Source organism: Balaenoptera ricei, chromosome 18 (genome assembly GCF_028023285.1).
Source record: "Balaenoptera ricei isolate mBalRic1 chromosome 18, mBalRic1.hap2, whole genome shotgun sequence".
Taxonomy (NCBI): Eukaryota; Metazoa; Chordata; class Mammalia; order Artiodactyla; family Balaenopteridae; genus Balaenoptera; species Balaenoptera ricei.
In genome coordinates this window covers 18,646,030-18,670,412 of record NC_082656.1, presented here as the reverse complement: position 1 = coordinate 18,670,412, position 24,383 = coordinate 18,646,030, and the positions used below count along the sequence as shown (strand labels likewise).

General features: G+C 43.4%; 1 protein-coding gene and 1 long non-coding RNA gene across 5 annotated transcripts in view; both read right to left on the bottom strand.

The window, feature by feature from the left end:
- Positions 1-1,535, bottom strand: part of LOC132352459 (uncharacterized) — a 28,947-nt gene extending 27,412 nt beyond the window's left edge. The window contains exon 1 of the long non-coding RNA XR_009498716.1: positions 1,242-1,535. This is a non-coding gene — a long non-coding RNA (uncharacterized LOC132352459). The remainder of the gene's footprint in view (positions 1-1,241) is intronic.
- Positions 1,536-11,862: 10,327 nt separating this feature from the next.
- CAB39L (calcium binding protein 39 like) overlaps positions 11,863-24,383 on the bottom strand; it is a 95,666-nt gene continuing 83,145 nt past the window's right edge. For all 4 annotated transcript variants that reach the window (XM_059903006.1, XM_059903005.1, XM_059903004.1 and 1 more), the window contains 2 exons: positions 22,467-22,610; positions 11,863-14,168 (listed from right to left, as the gene is read on the bottom strand). In XM_059903006.1, the coding sequence (XP_059758989.1) occupies positions 13,989-14,168; positions 22,467-22,610 (324 nt within the window). In that variant the 3' untranslated portion in view covers positions 11,863-13,988. The remainder of the gene's footprint in view (positions 14,169-22,466; positions 22,611-24,383) is intronic.

Sequence of the window (24,383 nt, the reverse complement as noted above, 5' to 3'; positions counted from 1 at the left end):
GCTCACTTTATGAGTTCAGCATTACTCTGACACCAAAGCCAGATAAGGAACACTACAAGAAAATAAATCTATAGGCTGATATGCCTGATGAACATAAATGCAAAAATTCTCAGCAAAAGTCTAAATAAATCAATAAGGGTGATACACATTGCTAAAAGAATGAAGAATATATGATCCTTTCAATAGATGAAGAAAAAGCAATTGACAAAATTCAAAACATTTTTATGACAAAAGCTCTCAAAAAATTGGGAACAGAAGAAGCATGCCTCAAAATAAGACCATATAATACACAACCACAACTAACCTTGTACTGTACCTTGTAACCCTGAATGGTGAAAAATTCAAAGCTTTTCCCTTTTAATCAGGAACAAGATAAGGGTATCCACACTCACTATTATTAAAGACAGTACTGAAGTCCTAAGCAGAGCAATATGACACAAAAATAAGAAATAAAAAGGCATCCAAAATGGAGAGGGAAAAGTAAAGCTTCCTCTGTTTTCAGAAAACATGATCTTATATAAGACCTCTCCTCCCCCCCAATACGGTAGAAAATAAATTCAATAAAGTTTTAGGACATAAAACCAACATACAAAAGCCAGTTGCATTATATGCAATAGTTAACAAAATATTTGAAAGAAATAAAATAATTCCATTTACAAGTAATTGTTGTCCTCGACCACCCTAAGGGTCCCCGGGCGTCTGTGACAGCGCGGGTCCGACCTCTTTAGTCGGCTGAGGCACCCATCCCCCGTCCCCTCCCCCCTGGTATTTTATCTAATAGCGGAAGGAGCGCAGAGGCACTTGGCTAAATCAACAGACCTGCGAGCCTGTGGATGAGTTTTAAGCCCGAGAGCGCGAGAGGCAATTAAACATTATTGGAACCCACTGTAAGCGGGGGGAGGGGAGGTTAGGAGGCGGAGTCCCGCCGCAGCGGGTCCCGCCCCAGGACCCCGCACAGACACGCCCCGCCCCTTCCCCGCCGTCAGGAGGAGGGGCTCTGCACCTCCCCCTCCCCGATTCCCCCCAGGACGCGCAGGTTTCCACCCCCACCCCGGGGCCCAAGCAAGCCGGGCGGAGGTCAGGGGCGAGATGAGGGACCCAAATTCCTCTGGATTAAGGTGCTACGGGGCAGCTCTTCCTAAAGAGCAGTCGCAGCTCCGAGCGAACCCCTGCGACTCGAAAGTTAGCCTCGCGACCCCCCCCCCGCCCCCGCGGGCGGTGCAGGGTCCGGGCCAGCTTACCTGGGCTGAGGCCCCAGGGGCGGCCGGGGCCTCAGCGGGCGCGGTCCGTCGTAGCGCAGCGGCCGAGCGGCCGTGGGCTGGCTCCGCGTCGCGCCGCCCTCCCCTCCGGCTCCCAGGCAACTCAGCTAGGGCGGATGGATGCAAGAGAGGCCATGCAGGGAGTTCGGGCTCCGTAGGGACCTGGGCTCCATTGCGGTCGGCGGGGCGCTGGGCCCTCAGTCACTTGCAGGGCCTTTTGTCCGTTCCCTTCCTCGCCCCACTCCGGGCGCTAAACGTCAGGTGCCCCGGATTTAGGGCAGGTGGCGGGCATCTAGTCACGTGACCCGTCTCCACTCACTCTGCCTCTCAAGCCTGAAACTTAAAAAGTCGGAAACTTCTCCTTGATCCCAGCACCTAACATAACTTTTGACGTAAAGGCTGGGATCAATGATTGTACAACAGATGGATAAGCGAGAACCTTCTGCTGAGGGGAGGGCGTGGGGACAGCAGGGGGAGGCTCAGATGGAAAGGGAAGAAGGAAGTTGGCGGAAAACTTGGAGAGGAAGGGCACAGGTATGAGCACAGCCCACCCACCAAAATACCACCGCTTTTACAGGCTCCACGTTCAGGACCACCAGCCCCGTTTTCCAGATGCCAGCACCCACGCAGGCCTACAGCTTGCAAACTGCAAGCCCAAGAGTCAAGCCAGGTATTTCTGGGTCCAGAGTCCTGCCTCTGGATAAGCAAAGAGCAGTCACACCGCAGACAGCCTGTGAGGCTGTCCAGCCACTGGGCCACCTGGCCAGGCTGGAAGTGCCCCATCGGATGCTGAAGGGGCAGACCTCTGTCCTCTGTGTGAGGCGAGGCAATTTGGGCTGGAGAGTCGGAAGCACCCGGTTACCAACCCCTCCTCTCTGGGCATGTCCTTGGGGTTCCTCCATCCCCATCTCCCAGCCTGGATGTCTGGCCGGGAGCCGCAGGTGGGATACGCGGGTGCTCCGGCGCCCTCTAGCGGCCGTTCGCTCTAAGGCCAACTCAGCCCTTCCTCCCGGCTCCCTCCCCAGCCTTGGGGGCTGCACTGGCCTTGGGCACCTGCCAGCCTGATTTTGTTCCTCCTCTCCCTTTAAGCACAATGAAGTGCCCTACAGAGGTTTAGAATCTCTTGGAGAAAGAAGCTCTTTTAGTCAATACACCTTGACCCTGAGAAGGTGGTTTCTAGAATGAACCTGAAATACTGTATTTTTCTCCATGTATTTCCAAGAAGAGAGAGCTCTAGTTTTCTAAGTCAAAAGAAACACAAAGTTATAAATACGATGTTGTGAGCCAGAGATGGAAAATCAACATTTTAGAAAGTTTATTTTTTTTGAATTGACCTTTTATTGAAGACAGAATAAAGGATTCCCCTGTAGATTCCTTAAACTGTAAACACATAAAATCTCTCTGGGCTTGATTGATTCAGTTGTGACATTTAAAAGAGAAAGCTAAAACTGTGCATGAGCAATTCTTCTTGACAAAACCGTTCGATCAATCAGCCCCCTTAAATCCTGTGACCCCTGTATGATCAAGCAGCCTCCTAAAATCCCGTGACCACTGTTAGATCTATCAGCGGCCTTAAATCCCATGACCTTCTTTGATTCAATAAGCACCCTTAAATCCTGTGACCCCCGTTAACTCAGTCAGCAAGATAACGGTTCTGGTTTCACAGGGAAATACCAGGAAGTGTTATCAACAGCACAGTCCTATTTAGGCAAGTTCATGCAAAAAAAAAAAAAAAAAAAAAAAGGCTTTTGAGGTCTGTACACATATCCTACTATTTAAGACTTGCAGACCATTTATCTCCTTTTCCTCAACTTTAGAATTTCCATTCAGCTCAAAACACATTTGAATCTTTTATTCTGGTTGCTTTGCACCTAATGAGGCTTAAATTATGGCTTCAGTATCTTTAGCAAAGTTCTTCTGACTGATAAATGATTTATGATTTTCTTTTGTCCTCGGTTGCTTTACCTGCCTTTCAGGGACCGCCCTCATTTTCAAGAACTTGAGAGTGAGACTTTGTGATTAGAGGAATTCCAGAAGAGGATGCATCCTTATAAGGTTAAAAAAAAATAAAATAGTGTCATTTAGTAGTGTACAGAAGTGTGAGGGCCAAGATAAAGGATGAAGTTCCAGCTTCTTAAAAGTGTGGAGGAAGGGGTCTTCTGGTGGCGATAAAGACATGGGTTAGAATGTTTCATGAGGGTCACTCATCACCACCTGGTCCCCCTCCCTCTTCTGGGACCACAAGCCAGTAAAGAAGCTGGTCCCTTTCAAATCGTACACCCGTGTCCCTGAGAGGAACCAGGTGAAAGTGCGTGGCTGGATCAGAGTAAAACGCACATCTAAAAGGATCTGCGTCAATGAGGCTGAAGGGCTGGGACTACTGCCTTCGTATACAAAGGACAGTCCTTTTTATTTTATGTTATCTCTTGTCTATTTGATGACAGCCATCCTGACAGGTGTGAGGTATCTCATTGTGGTTTTGATTTGCATTTCCCTGATGATGAGTGATGTGGAGCATCTTTTCATGTACCTGTTGGCCATCTGTATGTCTTCTTGGGAAAAATGTCTATTCCGTTCCTTTGCCTGTTTTTCAATTGGATTGCTTGATTTTTTGCTGTTCAATTGTAGGAGTTCTTTACATGTTTTGGGTGTTAACCCCTTATCAGATATATGATCTACAGGTACCTTCTCCTCTTCTGTTTGTTGCCCTGACTTCTGCTTTCTGGGTGACAGGGGTCCAGGCACTCGGGATCCTCTGCTTCTCACACATGTGGTTACAGTAGTGGCCGGGGCTGTGTTCCAATAAAACTGCACGTGGCCGTGGATCACTAACCCCTCTTCTAGGAGGTGGCATGCGGAGTGCAGTGGTGGGCGGGCACGATTCCCCTGAAGTCATCAGTCAGATGGTCATGTGGGGTTCACATCTCCCAGCCCCAAAGTGATGGGGCAATTTGTAAAGGGAGGACCTTGCAGCTGAAACACTGAGCAGGTGCTCTTGTTCCTTGTTGGAACGATCTGGAAACCAAGTTGTGTGGAACAGGGAACTCCCCCAAGTCACAAAAGCTCAGTTCAGACTTCCTGGGATGCCGAGACCTGCTGCGAGTCACTCTCACTGAGGAGGGAAAGACCTCAGGCAGGGACGGGAGGAGCTGCTGGATTGCCCTTGCCCTGCTGGTCAAGGATCAGCTCTGCGATGTGTGGCACGTGCCTTTTGCTTTGGGCATGTAAGAGGAGTGGTTCTTTGGGGAGACTGGCTTTTTCCTCTGGTCGAGGGCCTCCTGTGTGCCAAGCACAGCAATCCTCTGTCACGGTTGGAAAGCTAGGCTCAGAGAGGTCAGGGAATGTTTCCAGGTCACACAGCCGGTAGGGGCAGCGCTGGGGTCTGATGCAGACCAGATGCCCAGCCCTCACTCTCTCCACTTTCCCAGGAGCCATCGTGATCCCACATGTCAGCGTCCCTCAGAGAGGCCCAGGCATCGGCGCTGGGAGCCTTCCCTGCCTAACAAGCCAGGACGCTGAAAGAGGGAGGACAGGATGTCCAGAGACTGCTGTCAGCGAGGGACCCAGCACACACTGGGCTGTTTCTCCTTGGAAACACATGGAGAAAAATACAGTATTTCAGGTTTATTCTAGAAACAACCTTCTCAGGGTTAAAGTGTATTGACTAAAAGACCTTCTCCAAGAGATCCTAAACCTCTGTAGGGCACTTCATTGCACTTAGAGGGAGAGGAGGAATGGAATCAGGCTGGCAGGTGCCCAAGACCAGGGCAGCCCCGGGGCGCTGGGGAGAGAGGCAGGAGGAAGGGCTGTGAGTTGGCTTTAGAGCCGATGGCCGCTAGAGGGCGCCAGAGCACCGGAGGATCCCACCTGTGGCTCCCTGGCCCGACCCCCAAGGTTGGGAGATGGGGTTGGAGATGGGGTTGGCTGAACCCCAAAAAGGTGCCCAGAGAGGCGAAGCTGGTTACCGGGCACTTCTGACTCTCTGGACCAAATTGCCTCATCTTCCTGTTTAGGAAGAGCTGCGCAGCATCCTAGTCTGGGGAATTTGGGTCCTTCATCCCGCCCCTGCCCTCCCACCGTCTCGCTAGGCCCAGTGTGGGTGGGAAGGGGGCCTCCCCGCCCTGCGCGTCCCGGGGGAATCGTGGAGGGGGAGGCCCAGAGTCCCGGCTGGAGTCGCAGCGCCCCTCCTCCTGACGGCGGGGAAGCGAGGGGGGTTGGGAGGGCTGTGCGGGGGGCGGGGGGTCCCCGGGCTGGACCTGCTGCGCTGGGACTCAGCCTTTCAACCTCCTAACCCCCCTCCCCCACCCCGCCTCCCTTTCAGTACGTTCCAGTAATATTTAACACAGATCCGTGCGCGCCACCTCCAGAGTTTATGATTCGGTGGGTCTAGTATTGGAGCCAAATAATTTGTCTCTCTGACAGTTTCCCAGGAGATGCTGCTGCTGCTGCTGGGAAGCGCACGCTGAGAACCGGCGCTTCAGCCGTTCACTTTGCTTAGACCAACTGTGCGTTTTCTCTCCTGGGGGGTACAGTGGAGGACAGCGCTGGTGGTGAGGAAGCGATCTGACATCTACTGAGCACCTGTGACATCTGCCGTGTGCCAGGTACCTCAGCAGCACTTTACACGTATTACCCTACTTAATCCTCTCACCCGGCCCGCCAATCAGTTTGTAATTATTTATTGAGACCCCGTCGTGTATCATGCCATGTGCTGTGCTAGGCTCTGAGGATGTGAAACCAACCCCACAGACATAATCAGGGAAACATTCTTGAGCAGATAATTATAAGGGCAATTAGCCTAATCCATAGAAAGTGGAAGACCAGAGAGTTGAAATAACTTGGCTTGGGTTACGCAGTTAGTGGGTGACAGAGGAGACAAAACAAAGACCGCTTCGTTCCAAAATGTACAGTCCTTCCGCTAAACCAGAGGTTCTCTGATTTTTGGTCTCAGGGCCTCTTTACACTCTCAAAAATTATTAAAGACCCAAAAGATCTGTTTGAGTTAAATCTATCAACATTTACTGTACCGTATTAGAAATTAAAACAAAATGGTTCACACTTTGAGAACCACTGCACTGAACCAGGCTGCAAATAGTGACATCTTTCTTAGGTCTGAACCCTGACTTGTTTTTTGTTTTTTTGTTTTTGGCTGCGTTGGGTCTTCGTTGCTGCGCGTGGGCTTTCTCTAGTTGCGGTGAGCGGGGGCTACTCTTCGTTGCGGTGCGTGGGCTTCTCGTTGCTCTAAGATGTGCACAGATCCTCTCAGCTGACACAGCTGGGCATGTTATCCCCTGGCCCCCAGGACTGCACTCAACCCTGACCAGCTACTGTGCAGACGGGGAGTTCCTGCCACTGTTCAGGGCAGCTCATTGCTGACAGAGGTTGGAGGTGGAGGGGGAAGGGAACATCACCCCTTTTCCTGGTCCCCGTTTGGTCTCTGCCAACATGCCATGGCTCCTGTCCTGGGCAGAAACCCCTAGGCTCTCATGGCCTCAGTAAGGGTACTGAAGTGGGTTTGGTACTGAGTAGGATAAAGCTGTTCTTATGCTTTGAACAACCAGGCCAATAAGGACTCTTTTTTTTTTCCTTTTTTTTTTTTAATTTTGGGGAGGTTTAAGAAATGCCTGGGTGTCTATGCTCCAAAAAAAATAGGTGTTCCTCTGCACCAGCAAAGTTCACAGTGATAGGAAAGTTCCTTGTGGGTGGGAAATGCATTGAAGGAAGAAGAAAGGAGGAATAGGATGGAAGGAAGAAGCGAGGGGAGGAGGGGAAAGTCCCCAGTTACAAGGTTTTAAATAGTTGCTTTGCCTGTCCTATGAGTTTCCCAGCATCACTAATGGGGGAGAGTATTCAAGGAAGGGACAGGAAAGAGCAGGCAAAGAGGAGGGGACTCTTCTAACAGCCCCAGACTTTATATTCTGTGGCCAGAGGCCCATTTGCCTCTGTAACCGAAAGGTGCAGGGAAGGTGGCAGGGAGGGGTGAGGGTTGCTGGGTCTAGTGATGAAGATCAGAGACGACAAGGAGAATGGCAGCACTGAGTCCTGTTTGGATCCTCACATACCATTTCCTATATACGAGTCCCAGTAACACGCACAGCATGCAGGAGGCGGCTGCGTACCAAGGGACGCTTTTAAAAGTAAACCTTAATTAGTCCCTGGGACTCACTGAAACTAATTTTTAGAAGCACATCACCTACTCTGATTCTAATCTTGCCAGACACCTTTATATCTGGTTTTGTCTTGTTTTTTTTTTTTAAAGGTATCCCAAACTAGCCTGCCTAAATTAAAACATGCTTATTCACTCCACATTGCTTCCCATCAAGGGCCAGGGAGCTACATTTTAAGGCTTTCACCTCAAAGAAAGAGTACTGGCCTGGGCAGAAGCAGAAACCTGGGTCTTGGACCTGCTCAGTTCCTGATGATAAACCAAAGTGATTTGTAGACAGAAGGGGGAGGGGGGAGGACTGGGAAGAGGCTGAGGCAGTTCCGTGGTAGTTTGTCCTGAAACCCTAGTGGAGAAGCCAGTAGGAGGCACCTGCTGAGAGAAGCGCCCGGAAACTGCTGGCTGCATCTGTAGGAGTTAACAGTAAAGAGGTAGGAGTGTGCTTCTGAATCCGAGTGGAAGTGTCTCAAGAGGGCCCCCACTGGTGGTCCCTGAGCTGCCTCCCTTCCACGAGTGGGAAGAGTGAAGCCCATGCAGAACTGAGATGAAGCAGGGATGGGGTTCAGCTGGGCAAGAGCTGTGCTGTGGCAGGGAGCCCCACAAGTCAGAAGAAAAGAACTAATCATTTGTTGCAAGAAAACTTGCTGAGTACTGGGGGCAAAAGTGAGAGGGGCCACAAAAGGAAGGTGGAAGTTCTTTGATGGAGAGCAGAGAAGCCTAGGCACAGTGGCCCTGAGTCCACACTCGCCCTGATCTTTTAAAAGTGATGTGTCCCGGCTATTGTAACTAGTGCTGCAATGAACATTGGGGTGCATGTATTGTGGAACTAAGCCCAGTCAGTGTTAAGTCCTAAGTATCTCACAGGTTCTAAAGCTCCTGCCTCCGAGCCCTGGGTTTGAATCCTGCCCCGCCACGGGATCAGTGGACAATCGGGCCGGTGACCCTCTCTGAGCCTCGGTTTCCACACTTGTAAAGTCAGGATAATAAGAGCACATGCCTCACAGGTGGTTCTAAGGTTTGAGTTTAGTATTTGTGAAGCACCCAGAACAGGGCCTTCTCAGAGCAGGCACCAGCTTGGCCATAGCTGTTCTTAGAGGGTCCTCACTGTCTTGCATCCCCCCACTCAGCGCTCCCCACGCCAGACCACTCTCCTCCTGACCGACCTTGCTCTGACAGGGAGGATGCATGTCACTTCCTGCTGAAAGGCCAGCTGCCTCCACGATGGCCCAAGACCCTTTGGGTGGCATTGAAGGCTCTCCTCCCAGCTCCCTCCACGTGTCCACACGCCCAACACTCAGGGCACACACCTGTCAGTCTCTGGCCACACGTGCTTCATGCCCATGGCCCCTTCCGCCCAGATTCCACACTGGAGTGGAATTCCCTCTCCCACTGGCTGCGAGCCCCGCAGGGTAGCTGAGGGAGCTCAACATGGGAGCGAACCCCGGGCCGGCACATCACAGACTTTGCCTCATTGATTCCCTGTGAGGCAGCTCCTCTCTTTGCCTCATTTTACAGGTAGGAAACTGAAGGTCAGTGATTCTCACGATCAAACACTTGTAGTGGAGCTGGCATTAAGTCCAGGCGTGGCTGTCCCCAGTGTCTGCCTGGGTCCATCGACACCGCACAAACCTCTCATGTCGCTTAAGAGGAAAAAACAGCCAGAGGTCTTCAAGGGGGGAAAGACATTAAGAGGATGTGGAAACACCTCCTCCAGTGCAACACGTAAGTGGTGGGTTTGGGATGTGTCCGTTTAGCTGGAACACGTTCCCAGTCTCCTCTCCTGCATGGTGATGAATTAGGGCTGAGGTCAAGAGAAAGCTGGCAGCGTTGCAAGTGGAAATGAGGTGGCAGCCACACTTGCCCCGGGAAGGTCGGGGCCATCGCAGCGCAGGACGTTGCCGCAGGCCTGCTGGCTCACCCTGCCACTGGGGCCCCAGCCCCCCTGCCCCTCCTCCGTCAGCTGCTCCAAATCTGGGCTCAGCTGGGGGAGCTGTACAGTGAGTTGTGTGGTCTTACAGTCAGCCATGGCGTTGGAGGTGGAGGCTGGGAGGCCGGGAAGGTGGTGTGGGCTCCAGATCATATCCATGGATTCCAGCTGTCCTCATGGGCGCCCACTTCAACCTATCTTCCCTTCCCTGCTGACTCAGGCCCAGTGCCAGACGCAGGGGACAGGCTTACGAAGGCTACTTACCCAGCCCCCACAGCACATAGGTCTGACCCCTACAGTAACTCTGTGGATCAACCCCTGACGGGCACAGAGAGTGAGTTCAGTGAATGTTGGTTGAATAAATAAAGATTTTGGTTGCTTTGTCTAGGCTTTAAATTTCAGAACTAAAATGAAAGAAACTCATTTTTTCAACCTTCGCTAATGGATAAATTATTAATGTATATTACAACAACATGTTCTTCCAAAAGGCCCCTGCGATCACAGCTTTCACGTAACATAGATGGCTCACAGGGCAGTGATTAAATTACAATCGATATTGAATTAACTGATGGTAAAGGGACTGGGAATTTTTGTATGGTTCTGTGACTTTCAGGGTATTGGTAATTGTACACCTTCCTCCTGGGAGGGAGTGATGAGGGACTCGGTGATCTCAACAGGATCGTTTGTACATGCATCAGAACGTCTGCCTCGTGGTAGCCCCGTGGTGCTGGGCCGCTGAGGAATCTGAAATGGAGGCACGGCTGGCTGGGCAGCAACCAATCTATCAGGAAATCTAAGCTGATATTATGTCCAACTGCAAAAGTAAGTCAGGAAAACAGAAGCAGATGCAGAAGAGTGGTTTGGAATTAACACCTGTGTAGAGCCAAGAGATTGCTCAAATGATACAGAAATTCAAGATAGAATCCCTTGTCCCATGCATAGGTCTAATTTGATCTTCCAACACCAGACAACCACATGGAGCAAAGTTACCCCCTGAAATGAAACTAGCTTTTGAAATCTTTCTATTGAGTTATCCTTTAGGTGGAATCCAATATTTCCTCCTTTCCTTGGGGGCCATGATGAATGAAGTGTCTGCCCCTGGGGTGGAGTCGAAGAGCAGGCCTGGCGGGAGGCGGCCCAGACATGCAGCCTAGTTTCCGAAGACATGGACTCTGGGGTCAGACTGGCCCTCAATCCTGGCTCTGCTGCCAGCTGTTTGACCTGGAGAAGTTACTCACCCTTTCTGTGATCCAGTGCTCTCCTCCATAAAGTGAAGAGTGATACGACAGGGTCTCTGAAGAGGCTTAGTGCTGGCCAGGCTGATCATTTTGTCATACTTTGCTTTAATTACGGTAGTCACATAACAGCACTTTCTGTATGTCAAAAACAAAATCACATCCTTGTTCACAGCCATCTTCTGTCTTTTCAATCTTCTTAGAAAGACTAAGTCTAGCTTTTCCAGGTCTCTTTTTGTTTCCAGCCTTTATCTAACTATGGGCCCTCATTAAAATAGCCAAAACCTTCCTGAAAAAACACACATGAAAAGATATACATGCTATACGTACAACATTCTTTTGGATAAAACAGAAAAAAAAAGTAAAAGATATAAATCTAAATTTCCTCTAGTATAGTAGAGTAGAAAGATCTGTAAACCTATTTTGAAACAACTATCTTTTCATATTAAAAAAAAAAAATCCTAGTGATTTTTGAATTTCATTTTCCTTCCCTTTATTACAATCACTTTCAAGTCCTGTGTAGTTTCCAGACGGCACTATGGCTCAGAGCAGCTGCGTCTCACACAGACCAACCAGTGTGGCTGGCGACAGAGGCTTTGGAAAGCTTGCTGCCCCTCCTCAGCATATACTGCTCCCCAGAGCCCTCCAGGACGAGAACCCACAGAGGCTGGCAGTCAGAACACTTGCCCAAGGGCTGAGTGCCTCTCGGCCTTTTCTCCCAGGGTAATAATCCTAACATTTGGGCAGATGCCTGGCTTTAGCCAGAGCGTCATCCAAGAACATTATGATTTCAATCCATCCTGGCTTCATTCTAGGACCTTCACCCCCGGGAGCCTCCCAGGCAGCAGTGGGGGAGGGCACGACATAATTCCCCACCCCCAGGACCTCCCCTCGTTCACAGCCTTGAGGATGAAAAAACGAATAAGAGCAGGAGCTTGGCCTCCGGCCACCGTGCTTTGTACCCCAAGTCTAGTCCACACTGTCTGGGATAAACTGCTCAGAGCCTCAGTTTCTTCAAATATAAAATGGGAGTGACTCTGGCTGTGGTGAAGCATCAATAACGTGAAGTGTTTCTATACTGCCTGACAGGCGGCCCTTGGTCAATGGCAGTGAGCCTCACTGGGAGGATGGGACAGCCAAGGACAGGGGAAGTGGGCGTGGGGCCTCTGGGCAGCCTGGGGTGCCCTCCGCCTGGGGCTTTCCCTGTTTGGAGCAGTGACAAGAACACAGAGGCGGGACATGCAGAGGAATGAAACCGACCAAGGAATATGTGGCACCTTTTCATTTAGTCAGTCTTTATTTAAATGTGTGTTTTTGAAATAGCTTATTAATTATGACCTTTTCAAAACGCAATTCTCACAATATTTACAGTGACTTTTATGCAAACATATTTTAACTGTGAGCTTCTTGCTCCCTCTTTCACGTTAATAATCTACAAATTTGTATCACAGCAAAATCTCAGCTACTTCATTTATTGCCTTTTAGACTAGTTTTGTTTGTGAGGTACTAAACTAGGATAAGGGATTGCTAGGAATGAGCTAATTCAAGCTCGGAGGAAATAAAATATGTTTTATTTATCAAAAAAGAATTATAACAAGGCCTTGCTTTCCAACTGAAAACATGTGTCCCACGATGTGTGGAACAGTATTTAAGCAATGAAATACATTTCCAATGGTCATTATTGCGCCGCCTTCTTTTTTAAAAAAAATATTTACACTCATCTCTCTTAAACAAATAAACAAAATCAGAAAAGTCAAATTTGAAGAGACTATGGACTGTCAGGGAATGTTATAAAAATAATCTGACCTCAGTGACTGAAGAATGAAGGTCATCAGACGGCCCGGCACTGGCCAGAGCTGCCGCAAGAAGGTCCCGCAAGCCCTGCAGCATCTGCCTCAGGATCTGGCGCTGGGCACGGAAAGACACGGCCAAGAAGGATGAAACCGCACCAGGTGATTCTTCAGATGCTACACCTACAAGGGCACTGATCCTGGAGGGGGATCTTTCCCTCTCTGGGTGGAGAAATATCTGGCTGAAGAACACAGTACCCAATGTTGTAAAAAGTGAAGATTCCTATGGAAGGCAATAACTCATGATTTGGAAACAGAATTATGAAAAAAATACAGATTAACAATTGTACCTTTAATGTCTTGTAAATATAGCTTAAAATTCCGTTTTATACACTTGATGTCTGAAAACAAACCATGGCCTTTTAAAAAACACACAAATTAATTCCTTAACCATCCTAGTATGCAAGCGAGTATTTGAGACCAACATTTTTATAAGTTTTCTACCTTTTCACTGAGGAATTTGATGTAAAATTAGAACGACAGCTTATTAGAAAATAAAGTGAAAAAAATTTTTAGTCCTTTGAGGATTTTTTTCCTGCATTTAATCATTTGCGCTTCCAACGGCAACGTTCCCTTATTTATAAAGGCCTGTGCAACCCTCTGGACCCATGGTTTTGCACACGCTAGGAATCTAAATGCAATGATTCCTACTCTAAAACACACTTTCACCACGAAACTTTTTTCCCATAATGAGAAGCATGAATGAAATATTCCAAACATTCACTAGCCCGACAGAAGTCTGTGGGAAACAGCAGTGACTGTCGCTAGAGCTGTGGTTCTTACCCATCTGTTCCAAGTTCTCAAGTGAGCAGGTCCTACCCCGTGGGTCCTCTACACCCGTGACCCTTGTTAGTCCATTCTGTTTGGACTTAGTTGGTCCCATGCTAACCTGGTCAGAGTGGGGGAGTGTGTGTGTGTGCGTGTACCATGAGTTGGTCATGCTGAGGAGATCCATTGGGGTGGAACGTGGGGCAGTAAGCAGAAAGGTGGGCATCAATTCCCTAGGAAGTTAGGAATGAATGATTACAGTTAAAAGATATGGGCAGGGAACAGAATACGTAATGACTGAAAACATGGATCTTATTTTCTTGGTGCCTTGAGAAATTTGTTTGTCCAAGTACAGATGGGCAAAACAGTTTCGTGCGTCTTGCCCCCATGCCCAGTTCTCTGAGCATTTAATCCTCTTCGAGGACTCAGTGATGCCCATTCTTTGGGCTCCTACTACTTGGTGGCTCGTGGTGACTGAGGGCTCAGGTCTGCAAGCCCACAACCTTGTTGCCCTTCATCAAGAAAGGGTTAAAATTGCTTTTATCAATGTCTAAAACAATGGCTCTGACTTCACATAAATAATCACAGACTCGATTAAGATGAATATATTATTCTAAATTAATTTTTTTCTTTCAGACATTTATATTCCATCTACCCTGAACAATGAATTGAGAAAAAAATAGCCATCTCCAAAGCCTTCCCAAGAATGACTACTTTTTTAAATGACACGTTTTGTACAAACTGAACAAATGAGACAGTGACGGTGGCAGGAAACTGGGTGAGACTTCAAGGCGCCGTTTTCTTCAAGTCTCGAATCTGTTTAATCAAGTAGTTCTTCTCATCGGTGAACTGCTCATCGTCCGTCCTTTCTTTTTGGAAGCTGCTCAGAAACTCGATGAGTTTGGGTTGGTTTTTTAGTAGAATCTCCACAATAGGCTGTGTTTTGTGAGGACTGGCCACAAACACCTGAAACATGAGAAGCAAACACCTAGGACGAGGAATGCACATCAGGGAAAACACGGATCCCACCTGTGTCTCATTTGTTACATGTGTTAGTAAAATACAGAAAGCCCCAGATTACACTTCCTTATTGAGGAAAATGAGTAATTCCCCATTCATATCCATTTTCTACAGAGAATATACAAATATATTCAATATATTTAAATTATATATTTAATCATGTATTTAAAATTACCATTATAACTAAATATGTGATTATAAAATTAAATAAATATATATAATTCTATATAATGAAATAGATAATATATAAATATATAACCATATATATAAAATATAAAATATTCAATATATATAATATATTGAATATACTTAATATATTCATCTGGCTCAAAATTCAAAAAGGACAAATGTGAAAAGTCCCCCTCTCACCTCCTCTCCCTGGAGGTCACCAATGTTATTATTTTCTTATGTATGTGGAGCTTTAAAATTTATAACTGCCTAGGTCCCACCTCCCAGAGACTCCAGTTCAGTAGATCTAGAGGGGAGGTCTGGCTCTCTGTATTTTTATAAAGTTCCACAAAGATTCTTACGTGCACTCCTAGTTGAAACCATGATCCTGGGCTAATAACTCAGCTGTACTATAAAAGACAGTAACAACTATAATAACAGGACACAATAACTCAAAACTATAATGCTGGGACTTCCCTGGGTCCAGTGGTTAAGACTCTGTGCTTTCACTGCAGGGGGCGCGGGTTCCATCCCTGGTTGGGGAACTAAGATCCCATATGCTGTGAGGTGCAGCCAAAAAAAAAAAAAAAACCAAAAAACCAAGCATATTAAAAAAAAGAAAAACTATAATGCTGACTGGTACAGTATTTTGCAAAGGACACACTTCCTAGTTAGATGCTATATATATAATGACATGACCAGAACACCCATAAAACTGTTGACTGCTATATAGCTCTCTGGTTTCATGTTCTGGGCTCCTCACTCCTCAGAAGGGCTGAGTGCTTCACCACCAGCCCCTCTGCACACCGCCTCCTCATCCTGAACCTCCAATAGTGCACAACTCTACTCCGAACACACTATGGCCAGTGATCGGCTATGGGGACAGTGGGAGCTACAAGGTTGAACCCTCAAGGTTCCTCCAATCCAGCAAGCATGAGGAAGGAAAAACGACACCAGGATGTTAAGGACCTATGAGAGGGAAATGAAAAGCTGTGGAGGTTCAAAGGAGGTGGAGATAACATTAGATTTCTGAGTTTGGAACAGGAAGGGCTCATGGTGTAGGTGAAATGAGAGTCCATGAATCAGATTTTCTCTCTCTCTTTTTTTTTATATCAGTTTGGTAGTTTGTGCATTTCTAGGGATTTGTCCATTTCATCTAGGTTATCTAATTTATTGATGTACAATTATTTGTAGTATTTTCTTATAATCTTTTTTATTTCTATAAGGAGGTTGAATCAGTAACCAAAAACCTCTCAACAAAAGCCCAGGACTAGATGATTTCACTGGTAAATTCTACAAACTTTTAAAGAAAAATTAACACCAATCCATTTCAGATTCATCCAAAAAATAAAAGACAAGGGAATACTTCCTAACTCATTCTATGAGGTCAGCATTACCCTGATACCAAAGCCAGACAAAGCTATCACAAGAAAACTACAGACCACTGTCCTTTATGAATAAAGATGCAAAAATCCTCAACAAAATACAAGCAAAGTCCAAAATAATATTAAAAGGATTACATGCCATGACTAAATGGGATTTATTCCAGAAATACAAGCATGGCTCAACATAATAAAATCAATTGATGTAATACACCACATGTACTAGACTGAACTGCATCCTCTAAAAAGATGAATGTTCAAGTCCTAACCCTTGGTACCTGTGAACATAACCTTATTTGGAAATAGGATGTAATCAAATTAAGATCAGTTCATACTGAGTTAGCTTGGGCCTGAATCAAATTACCAATATCTTTAGAGGAAGAGGGAATTTTGGACACAGAAACACACAGAGATACGCAGAGGAAAATGCCATGTGAAGACGGACACAGAGATTGGAGTTATGCATCTATAAGGCAAGGAATGCCAAGGATTGCTGGCAACCACCAGAAGCTAGGAGAGAGGCATAGATTTTCCCTGAAAGCTCCAAGAGGAACCAACCCTGTTGACACCTTGATCTTGGACTTCTAGTTGCCAGAACTCTGAGACAGTGACTTTCTGTAGTTTTAGGACACTTAGTCTTTGGTACTTTGTTATAGAAGCTCTAGGAAACTAAGATGACACATTAGTACATTGAAAGAAAACCATATGATCATTTCAACTGATGCAGAAAAAGTATTTGACAAAATCCAACACCTTTTCATAATAATAATAATGATAAACACTCAACATGGGACAACTAGATATCCACATGCAAAAAAATAAAGTTATACCCATACGTTGCACCATAAACAAAAATTAACTCAAAATTGATAAAATAAAACTAAACATAAGAGCTAATAAAACTTTTAGAGGAAAATATAGGGGTACATCCTCATGACCTTGTATTTGGCAATGGTTTCTTAGCTACAACATCAAAAGCATGAGCAACAACAAAAAAAATGGATAAACTGAACTTCTTCAAAATTTAAAAATTGTGTGTATCACAGGACACTATCAAGAGCATGAAAAGACAATATACAGAATGTAAGAAAATATTTGCAAATCATATATATGATCAGCATCTAGTGTCCAGAATATATAAAGAACTCATACAACACAACAACAAAAAGACAAACAACCTTTTTTAAAAAGGGGCAAAGGGGGACTTCCTTGGTGGTCCAGTGGGTAAGTCTCCGTGCTCCCAATGCAGGGGGCCCGGGTTCGATCCCTGGTCGGGGAACTAGATCCCGCATGCATGCTGCAACTAAGAGTTTGCATGCCACAACTAAGAAGTTCACAGGCCGCAACTAAAGATCCTGCATGCCTCAACGAATATCCCATGTGCTGCAACTAAGACCTGGCACAACCAAAACAAATAAATAAATAAATATTAAAAAATAAAATAAAAAGGGGCAAAGGACTTGCCATTTCTCCAAAGAAGATATACAAATGGCCAATAAGCATGTGAAAAAGTCCTCAACATCATTAGATCATTAGGGAAACACAAATTAAAACCACAATGAGACCAGGCCAGCTACAATTAAAAAAAAAAAAAACAACTAACAATAACAAGTGAGGAATGGAGAAATTGGAACCCTGTACACTGCTGGTGGGAATGTAAAATGGAGCAGCCTCTATGGAAAACAGTTTGGTAGTACCTCAGTAAGTTACACACTGAATTACCATAAGACTGAGCAATTCTGTTCCTAGGTATATGCCAAAAGAATTGAAAACATTTGTTCAAACCAAAACTTGTACATGAATATTCATAGCAGCACTATTCACAGTAGCCAAAAGTCCATCAGCTGATGAATGGTTAAGCAAATTGTGATATATCCTTACAATGGAATATTATTCAGCCATAAAAATGAATGAAGTACTACTGATCATGCTACAACATGGATGAACTTTAAAAACATTATGCTAAAAAAAAAACAACATTATGCTAATAGAAGAAACCAGACACAAAAGGCTACACATTATATCATTTCATTTATATCAAATATCCAGAACAGGTGAATACATAAAGACTGAAAGCAGATTAGTGATTGCCAGGGGCTGTGGGTAAGAGAAAAAGAGGAGTAGTTGCTGAATGGGTATAGGGTTTCCTTTTGGGGTGATGAAAATGTTCTGGAACTAGAGAGTAGTAATAGTTGTATAACACTGTAAATACTAAATGCCACTGAACTGTACACTTTAAAATGGTCAAAATGGTGAATTTTATGTTATATGAACTTTACTACCATAAATTAAAATTGTTACTTATTAAAAAAAAGTACCCCAGGCTCGTTTACATTGTTACACAAAATGCCTGATGTTTATAGAACACCTAGTATGTTAGGAAATCACATACTGGAGCCAAACGTGTGGCTCCTCTGGCTACCATTAGTTTACAAGTGAGCTGCTGGGAAGTTTTAGCTAGGAACTGTCTGGCATTTGTGGTAACTACAGCAATAACTCATAACAGTTTTTATTCCCAAAAAATTTTTTTAGAAGGTTAAATATATAGAACAAACTAAGCTTCTCTGTTTGAATCCAAAATAAATGTAAAACGTAGTGGAATTTGCAGACAAGGCATCACTGGATCAACTCTACTGAATCCGTACACTGTACAACAGACCTAAAAAAATGTTCAATTTGTTTTCAAGTTTAAAATTTTTCCTTATTTTTATTTTTTATGGCTTCTGAACTCTGCTGCCTCTAAAGGTAGTTGCTGATTAGAGGTGACTGATGCTCTAATGCACAATTCCTTTGGGGCACCCGGGACACTGAAATCAAGGCTTGAGATGAACCATTCATGAGGACAACCATTTTTGTTCTGTATACTTTTTCAGGTGAATTGTCAAGCTGGCCTTTGGATTTTGGAATAAGCTAGGGTGGAGCTTCTTGTTTTCATGGAAATGGCTATTGTGGCCAACTGCTAGGATCTGAGCGACAGAGCAGTACACTCAGGCCCATTTTCGGCAATGGCCATGCTTGAGTTCCAGCAGCTCTGAGAGGTGAGCCGAAAGGCACTGGCCATCCCCACCCTCTAGGTTCGAAAGACAGTGGCAACATGGTCCTTTGCTATTAAGGAGGTTAATAGGGAAAGGAAAGAAAGATCAGCTCATAGCTGATCCCTAAATTCACGTTGGCCATATCTCTGGAAGAGGCAGGATCACAGAGACAAAGGTCTCCTGAACCTAGTATCTTAGAATTAGACTTTTTATTTTAATTTAACTTTTTAAATTTAACATTTTGCAAGTGAGGAAACAGATCCAGATGGATTTGCCCAAAGTCACTGGTGGCAACCGAGCCACAACAAAGACCCAGGTCTCTTGACTTCCATGACTTCCATCTAGTCCTTTCCCATCATACCATCCTGTTCGTCAATAGCAGAGAAAACATGAAATGGCATCTCATTCAAGTCCTTGAACTATTCAAGCAAGCTAATAAAAACTGGCCACTAATAATCTGGCAAAGACACTTTTAGTCATGTGTTCCACATTTTCTGTACTTTATGGAAGGTACCTGGGGAAAAAGACTATTAATAAAGAACTGTGAAAAAACTCTAGGACTCAGCTGTTACTTTTTCTAGATAACAAAATATTTTTGGCAAGTAAACAATTCAGTTTGCCCTTCAGTGCAACGAACATAGTTAGGGTCCAGAGTAAGTCCAGTTTATACACATACAAGTAAACAAGTGGTCAACTATTTTTAAATGCACCTATTCTGTCCAATAATGAGATGATCCAAATTCTGATCTCAGAGGATGGAAGTAGGTTATTTCTATTTTGCCACCCATTGAATACTTCCATAATACTGCATTTTGGAACCAAGTTATATGAAGCATGTTCTCATCTAGGATGATATATTAAAATTCTGTGGGAGCTGGAATGACAAGACACACAGCCTTCTATAATTTCCTCAGTCAAAAGGGAAGGGTCTTAAGAGGTCCTATCATTTTATACTCTGCAGGCATTTTCCTGTCCTACAAGAGCCTATTTTTGTCTCATCCAATTTGTGTTTATTCTTTATGAAATAATTCTAACACAGAGAAGAGCACAGCAATAACATATCAGATTTCAAGTTCCCACCATCAGCTCTATCATTTTTGCCATACTTGCCTTCAGAATTTTAATAAAATAAAACATTACAGATATAATTAAAGGCATTAGACATTTCTTCATGATATCATTCTCTTTCCTACCCCTCCCCTGAGGTGACTGCTATCCTGAATTTTGTATTTAACATTCCCATGCAGGTTTTTAGACTATAACTGCATATGTCTGAATCCATACATAGCGTTGTTTTGTATGTTTTTAAACTGTAAATAAATAACATCCTTTTAACATTTGCTTATTCCACTCTGTTTCTGATACTTATCTACACTGACCCATATAACTCTATTAATTTTAACCCATTACTATATGCTATTGTATGAATACATCACAACTTATTTTCCTACCGTCTCCTGTAGATACCCATTTTTTTTTTTCCATTTTACAACATGCGAAACAATGTTGCAATAAACATTTTGGTACAGGATTCCTTATGCATGTGAGCAAGATTGTCCCTAGGAAACTGCCAGAAAATGAGATTTCAGGACTGAAGAGTATGGACACTTTCAGTACTTTACTTTGCTAAATTGCTCTCCCAAGTGCTTGTACCAATTTACAGTGTATGACCTACTGCCTTCCAACCTTACCAAAATTTGATGTTGTCAGACTTAAACATTTTTGTCAATATGAAAAATGTAAAGTGATATCTCGTTGATATTTTAATGGCCATTTCCACAATTACTACTAAGATGAGCATCTTCACCTATTTGTTGGCCAATCAGGTTTCCTCATCTGTAAATTACCAACTTGTATGCTTTGCCTATTTTTCTATTGAATTGTTTGTCTTTTTCTAAATGATTTGTCAGTTACATGTGTCACATTCTGTCCTGTTTTTCACTTTGCTTATGATGTCTTTTCAAAAAGAAGTGTTAAATTTTAGTGTAGTCAAACATTTTCTATTACGTTTTGTGATTTTAAATTCTTTTTAAAAATTCTTCCTTCCCCAACATCATAAAAAGTCTCCTATTTTCTCTTTTAAAAGTTAAAAAATTTTGCTTGTCAAGTGTAGATCTTTACCAGAATTTATTTCTGAATATAGTGGAGAGTAGGGTTTTCTATATGAATAATCTATTACCCTAGAGCCATTTATTAACAGTAACCCCTTCTTCACTGATTTACAATCCCTCCACTAAGAAATATCAAATTTCATATTTGCACAGGCTTATTTCTGGGCTTTTTACTCTGTTTTATTGCTCCATTTATCTATCTCTATGCCAATACAATACTGTCTCCATTTACTATAAATCCATAATAAGTCTTAATATATGGTAGGGTGGATTTCCCTACCTTGTTTTCCTTGAAAATTGCCATAGATAATCCCAGGCCATCATTCTACCTTACAAATTTTAGAGTTAGCTTGTCAAGTTCCAGGGAAAGTTCTGCTGGGATTTTGATGTAATTAAATGGAATTTATAAATTAATTTGGGATTTGAACTGCTCTAGTAGCCTTTTGGACAATAAAGATGTGGTGGCTGAAAGATGGACTAAAGTTTTTTTTTTACCTCTCAAAGCAACAATTACATACCTTATAAACTGTCATATCTCCCATTTATAGACTTATAAATTCAATCACTGAATATACACTATAAAGGCCAAAAAAAAAAAAAGCCTGGAACTCTCTGAATCCTTAATTCTACTCTAGATACCTATCCTAAGAAAATAATACTAAATATGGAAAAAATTAGCTGAATACATAAAATGCTCATTTTAGCTACAAATTGAAAATAACCTAAATATAAACGAAACAGGAATATTTAAGTAAACTAGAGTAAGTATACCCAGTGAAAAACTATGATGCCAATGAAACTACTGGCTCTTTTTAAACACTATGTATAACAACAATGAATTAATGTTCACTTACGGTATAGCATTGAGTGATAAAATTAGTGTATCAATTGTGTGTACAATGTAAATACAGCTGCAGAAAAAACCTTCAAATATGTGCACAGGAAAATAAAATTTACTAAAGTCTTTACAATAGTTAAGTCAGGGGTATGGGATTATAGATTAGATTTCTTCCACCTACCCTACTTTTAAACAAATCTATTGTTTAAAGTTTCTAGGAGATGATTTTATTACTCTTACATCAAAGAAAAGATATTAGAAAAAGCAGGTATTACATGGACTACCTTTCTTTCAAAACGCATTAAAATATTTCTAAGCAAGTAGCAAAGTGAGTAGTACTCAGTGTTTCTTTAGGTTTCACTTAAAGTTCAAAGAAACACTTCAGGCAGAAGCAAAGCATTCAAATTCTGACACAGGTTTTCGGCTTCAACTCAATCACTGATTATTTTAGTAACTTTTGGGAAACAGTATCTCCCTATTTTCTCAGTGAAAAAAAACGAAAATATGTCAAGATATGGATTAGTTAGCAAATCTTTTAGAAACAAATGGGCATTCATTAAAATAACTCTAAAATTTCATCTAAGTCATGCAAAACAGAAAGACTGCCTGTTTAATTTTCTCTCAAGTATAAAGGAGGATACAAAGTAGGGAGTTTGCCATTTGCAACTGGAAAACAAATGCCCACATTATTTCTGCAGCTTGCACTTTACCTTAAAGACGTGAAAGGCTTCAAACTGGATGTTGGGACTTGTATCCCGGAGGAGGTTCATCATCAGTTTGAGGTTCTCTGGCTTGCTGATGTACTTTGTCATGATGGCAAAGTTGTGCCGGTCCAGGATCAGTTCACCTAGCAGCTACAAAAAACACAGAATCAAAGTAGAATCTGTCCGAGAGTCATCTTATTCAAAATATATCCCACTTCTTCACACCAGAAAACAAAATATAAATGTGAGTTATGAATGTTGATATGAAAAAAATTCAGAGTCCTTAAGTGCATCTTAAAGCATAGGTATGGAAGCTGTAGTTAGTATTAAGTTATTTTTAAACTTTTCATACAGTTTTGCTAAAGTCAATGCTTAATGCATTTCTGAATCTTTTTTTTTTTAAGCCAGTCATTGCTACTGCTTAAAAAAGCTCTCTCTGCTGCTCTCATCAAGAGCTAGCCAGAAATGAATTTATTATTTTCATCCCTTACTTTAATGTGCTTCCCAGTAATGTATTGCTCCTTAGGCATTGAGGTAGGACAAGAATAAAAAAATTGACTTTACAATTATACTTTCATTATCTGAATAAATATACTCTAGTAGCTTACTGCAAAAACAGGTTATATTAAGTGACTCTTACCTTCTCCCTAAATTTTATTACAAAACCTGATATAGGGCCAGAAAAAAAACTTTGACCCTGAATTCATATGAAATTTAATATGTGCAGCAAGTTTTTATAAAAAAGTAAAGCAAAACATTTTCTGGTGACAAATTATTAATTCCTAAAATGCAGCATTACTCCATGTTATGAACTGAATGTTTATGTCCCTCTAAATCTATATGTTGAAATCCTAATCCCCAATGCAATGGTATTAGGAAGTGGGGCCTTTGGAAGGTGAATAGGACATGAGGGTGGAGCCATCATGAATGGGTTTGGTGCTCTTATAAAAGAGATCCCGGAAAGCTCCCTTGTTGCCGGCACCTTGACCTCAGACTTGCCAGCATCCAGAACTGTGAGAAATAAATGTTTGTTGTTTAAGCCACCCAGTCTACGGTATTTTTGTTATAGCAGCCCAAACAGACTAATACACTTCAAAACAAAATAAAAATACCAAGAGTGAGAATAGTTGAAGACCCCCTAGCAGCATATGGCTGAACTTTTATTCTCACTGTAGTGGTAGCAATTCCTAAAGCTTCAGCGACCAGGTGGCTGAAATGTACCCTTAACATAATTTTATATATGATATACTTAATGATGACCAGGGTTGGATGTTAGATGGTCACCAGTTAGTCTCATACATATGCAATGGCAACTGTGTAAATTTTTAGTCTTCATCTTTCTTAATCTCTCCTCAGCATCTAAAGCTAACTGGATACTCTCCTGGAAACTTTCTTTGTTCTTGGTTTCAAGGCCACTGCTTTCTTCTCTTTTCTTACCGCTTGAAGCGAGTTCCTATGCTGCCTGTTACTGATTCCCCTTCCCTTTAGGCACTATACATGCAGGGATTTTCCAAGCTCTATTTTATCTCTTTATCTCCCAACAATCTCATCTATGCCCATGGCTTCAACTATGACATCCAGGAAGATGTCTCCCAAGTCTATTATACATCTGTTTTAATTTCCTTCCTAAACTCTATACCCACCATTTTTAACTCCCCACCCGCCCCCCCAGCCCTGGTTGAACACTTAGCTGGCCTATCACACTCAACATCTCTACAACCAATTCCCTTTCCTCTCCTTGTTAATGACATCATGATCTGCTAGTCCCCTGGGGAAGAGAGGTGAAATCTTTCTCAGCTCTTTTCCTTCCTTTACTCCTCATACCAAATCTACATCTAAGATCTGCCAATTTTCTGTTTTTAAATGTCTTGAACATCCTTCGTTCCATTTTTACTCATTCAGACCCTCCTACCTTCCATCTGG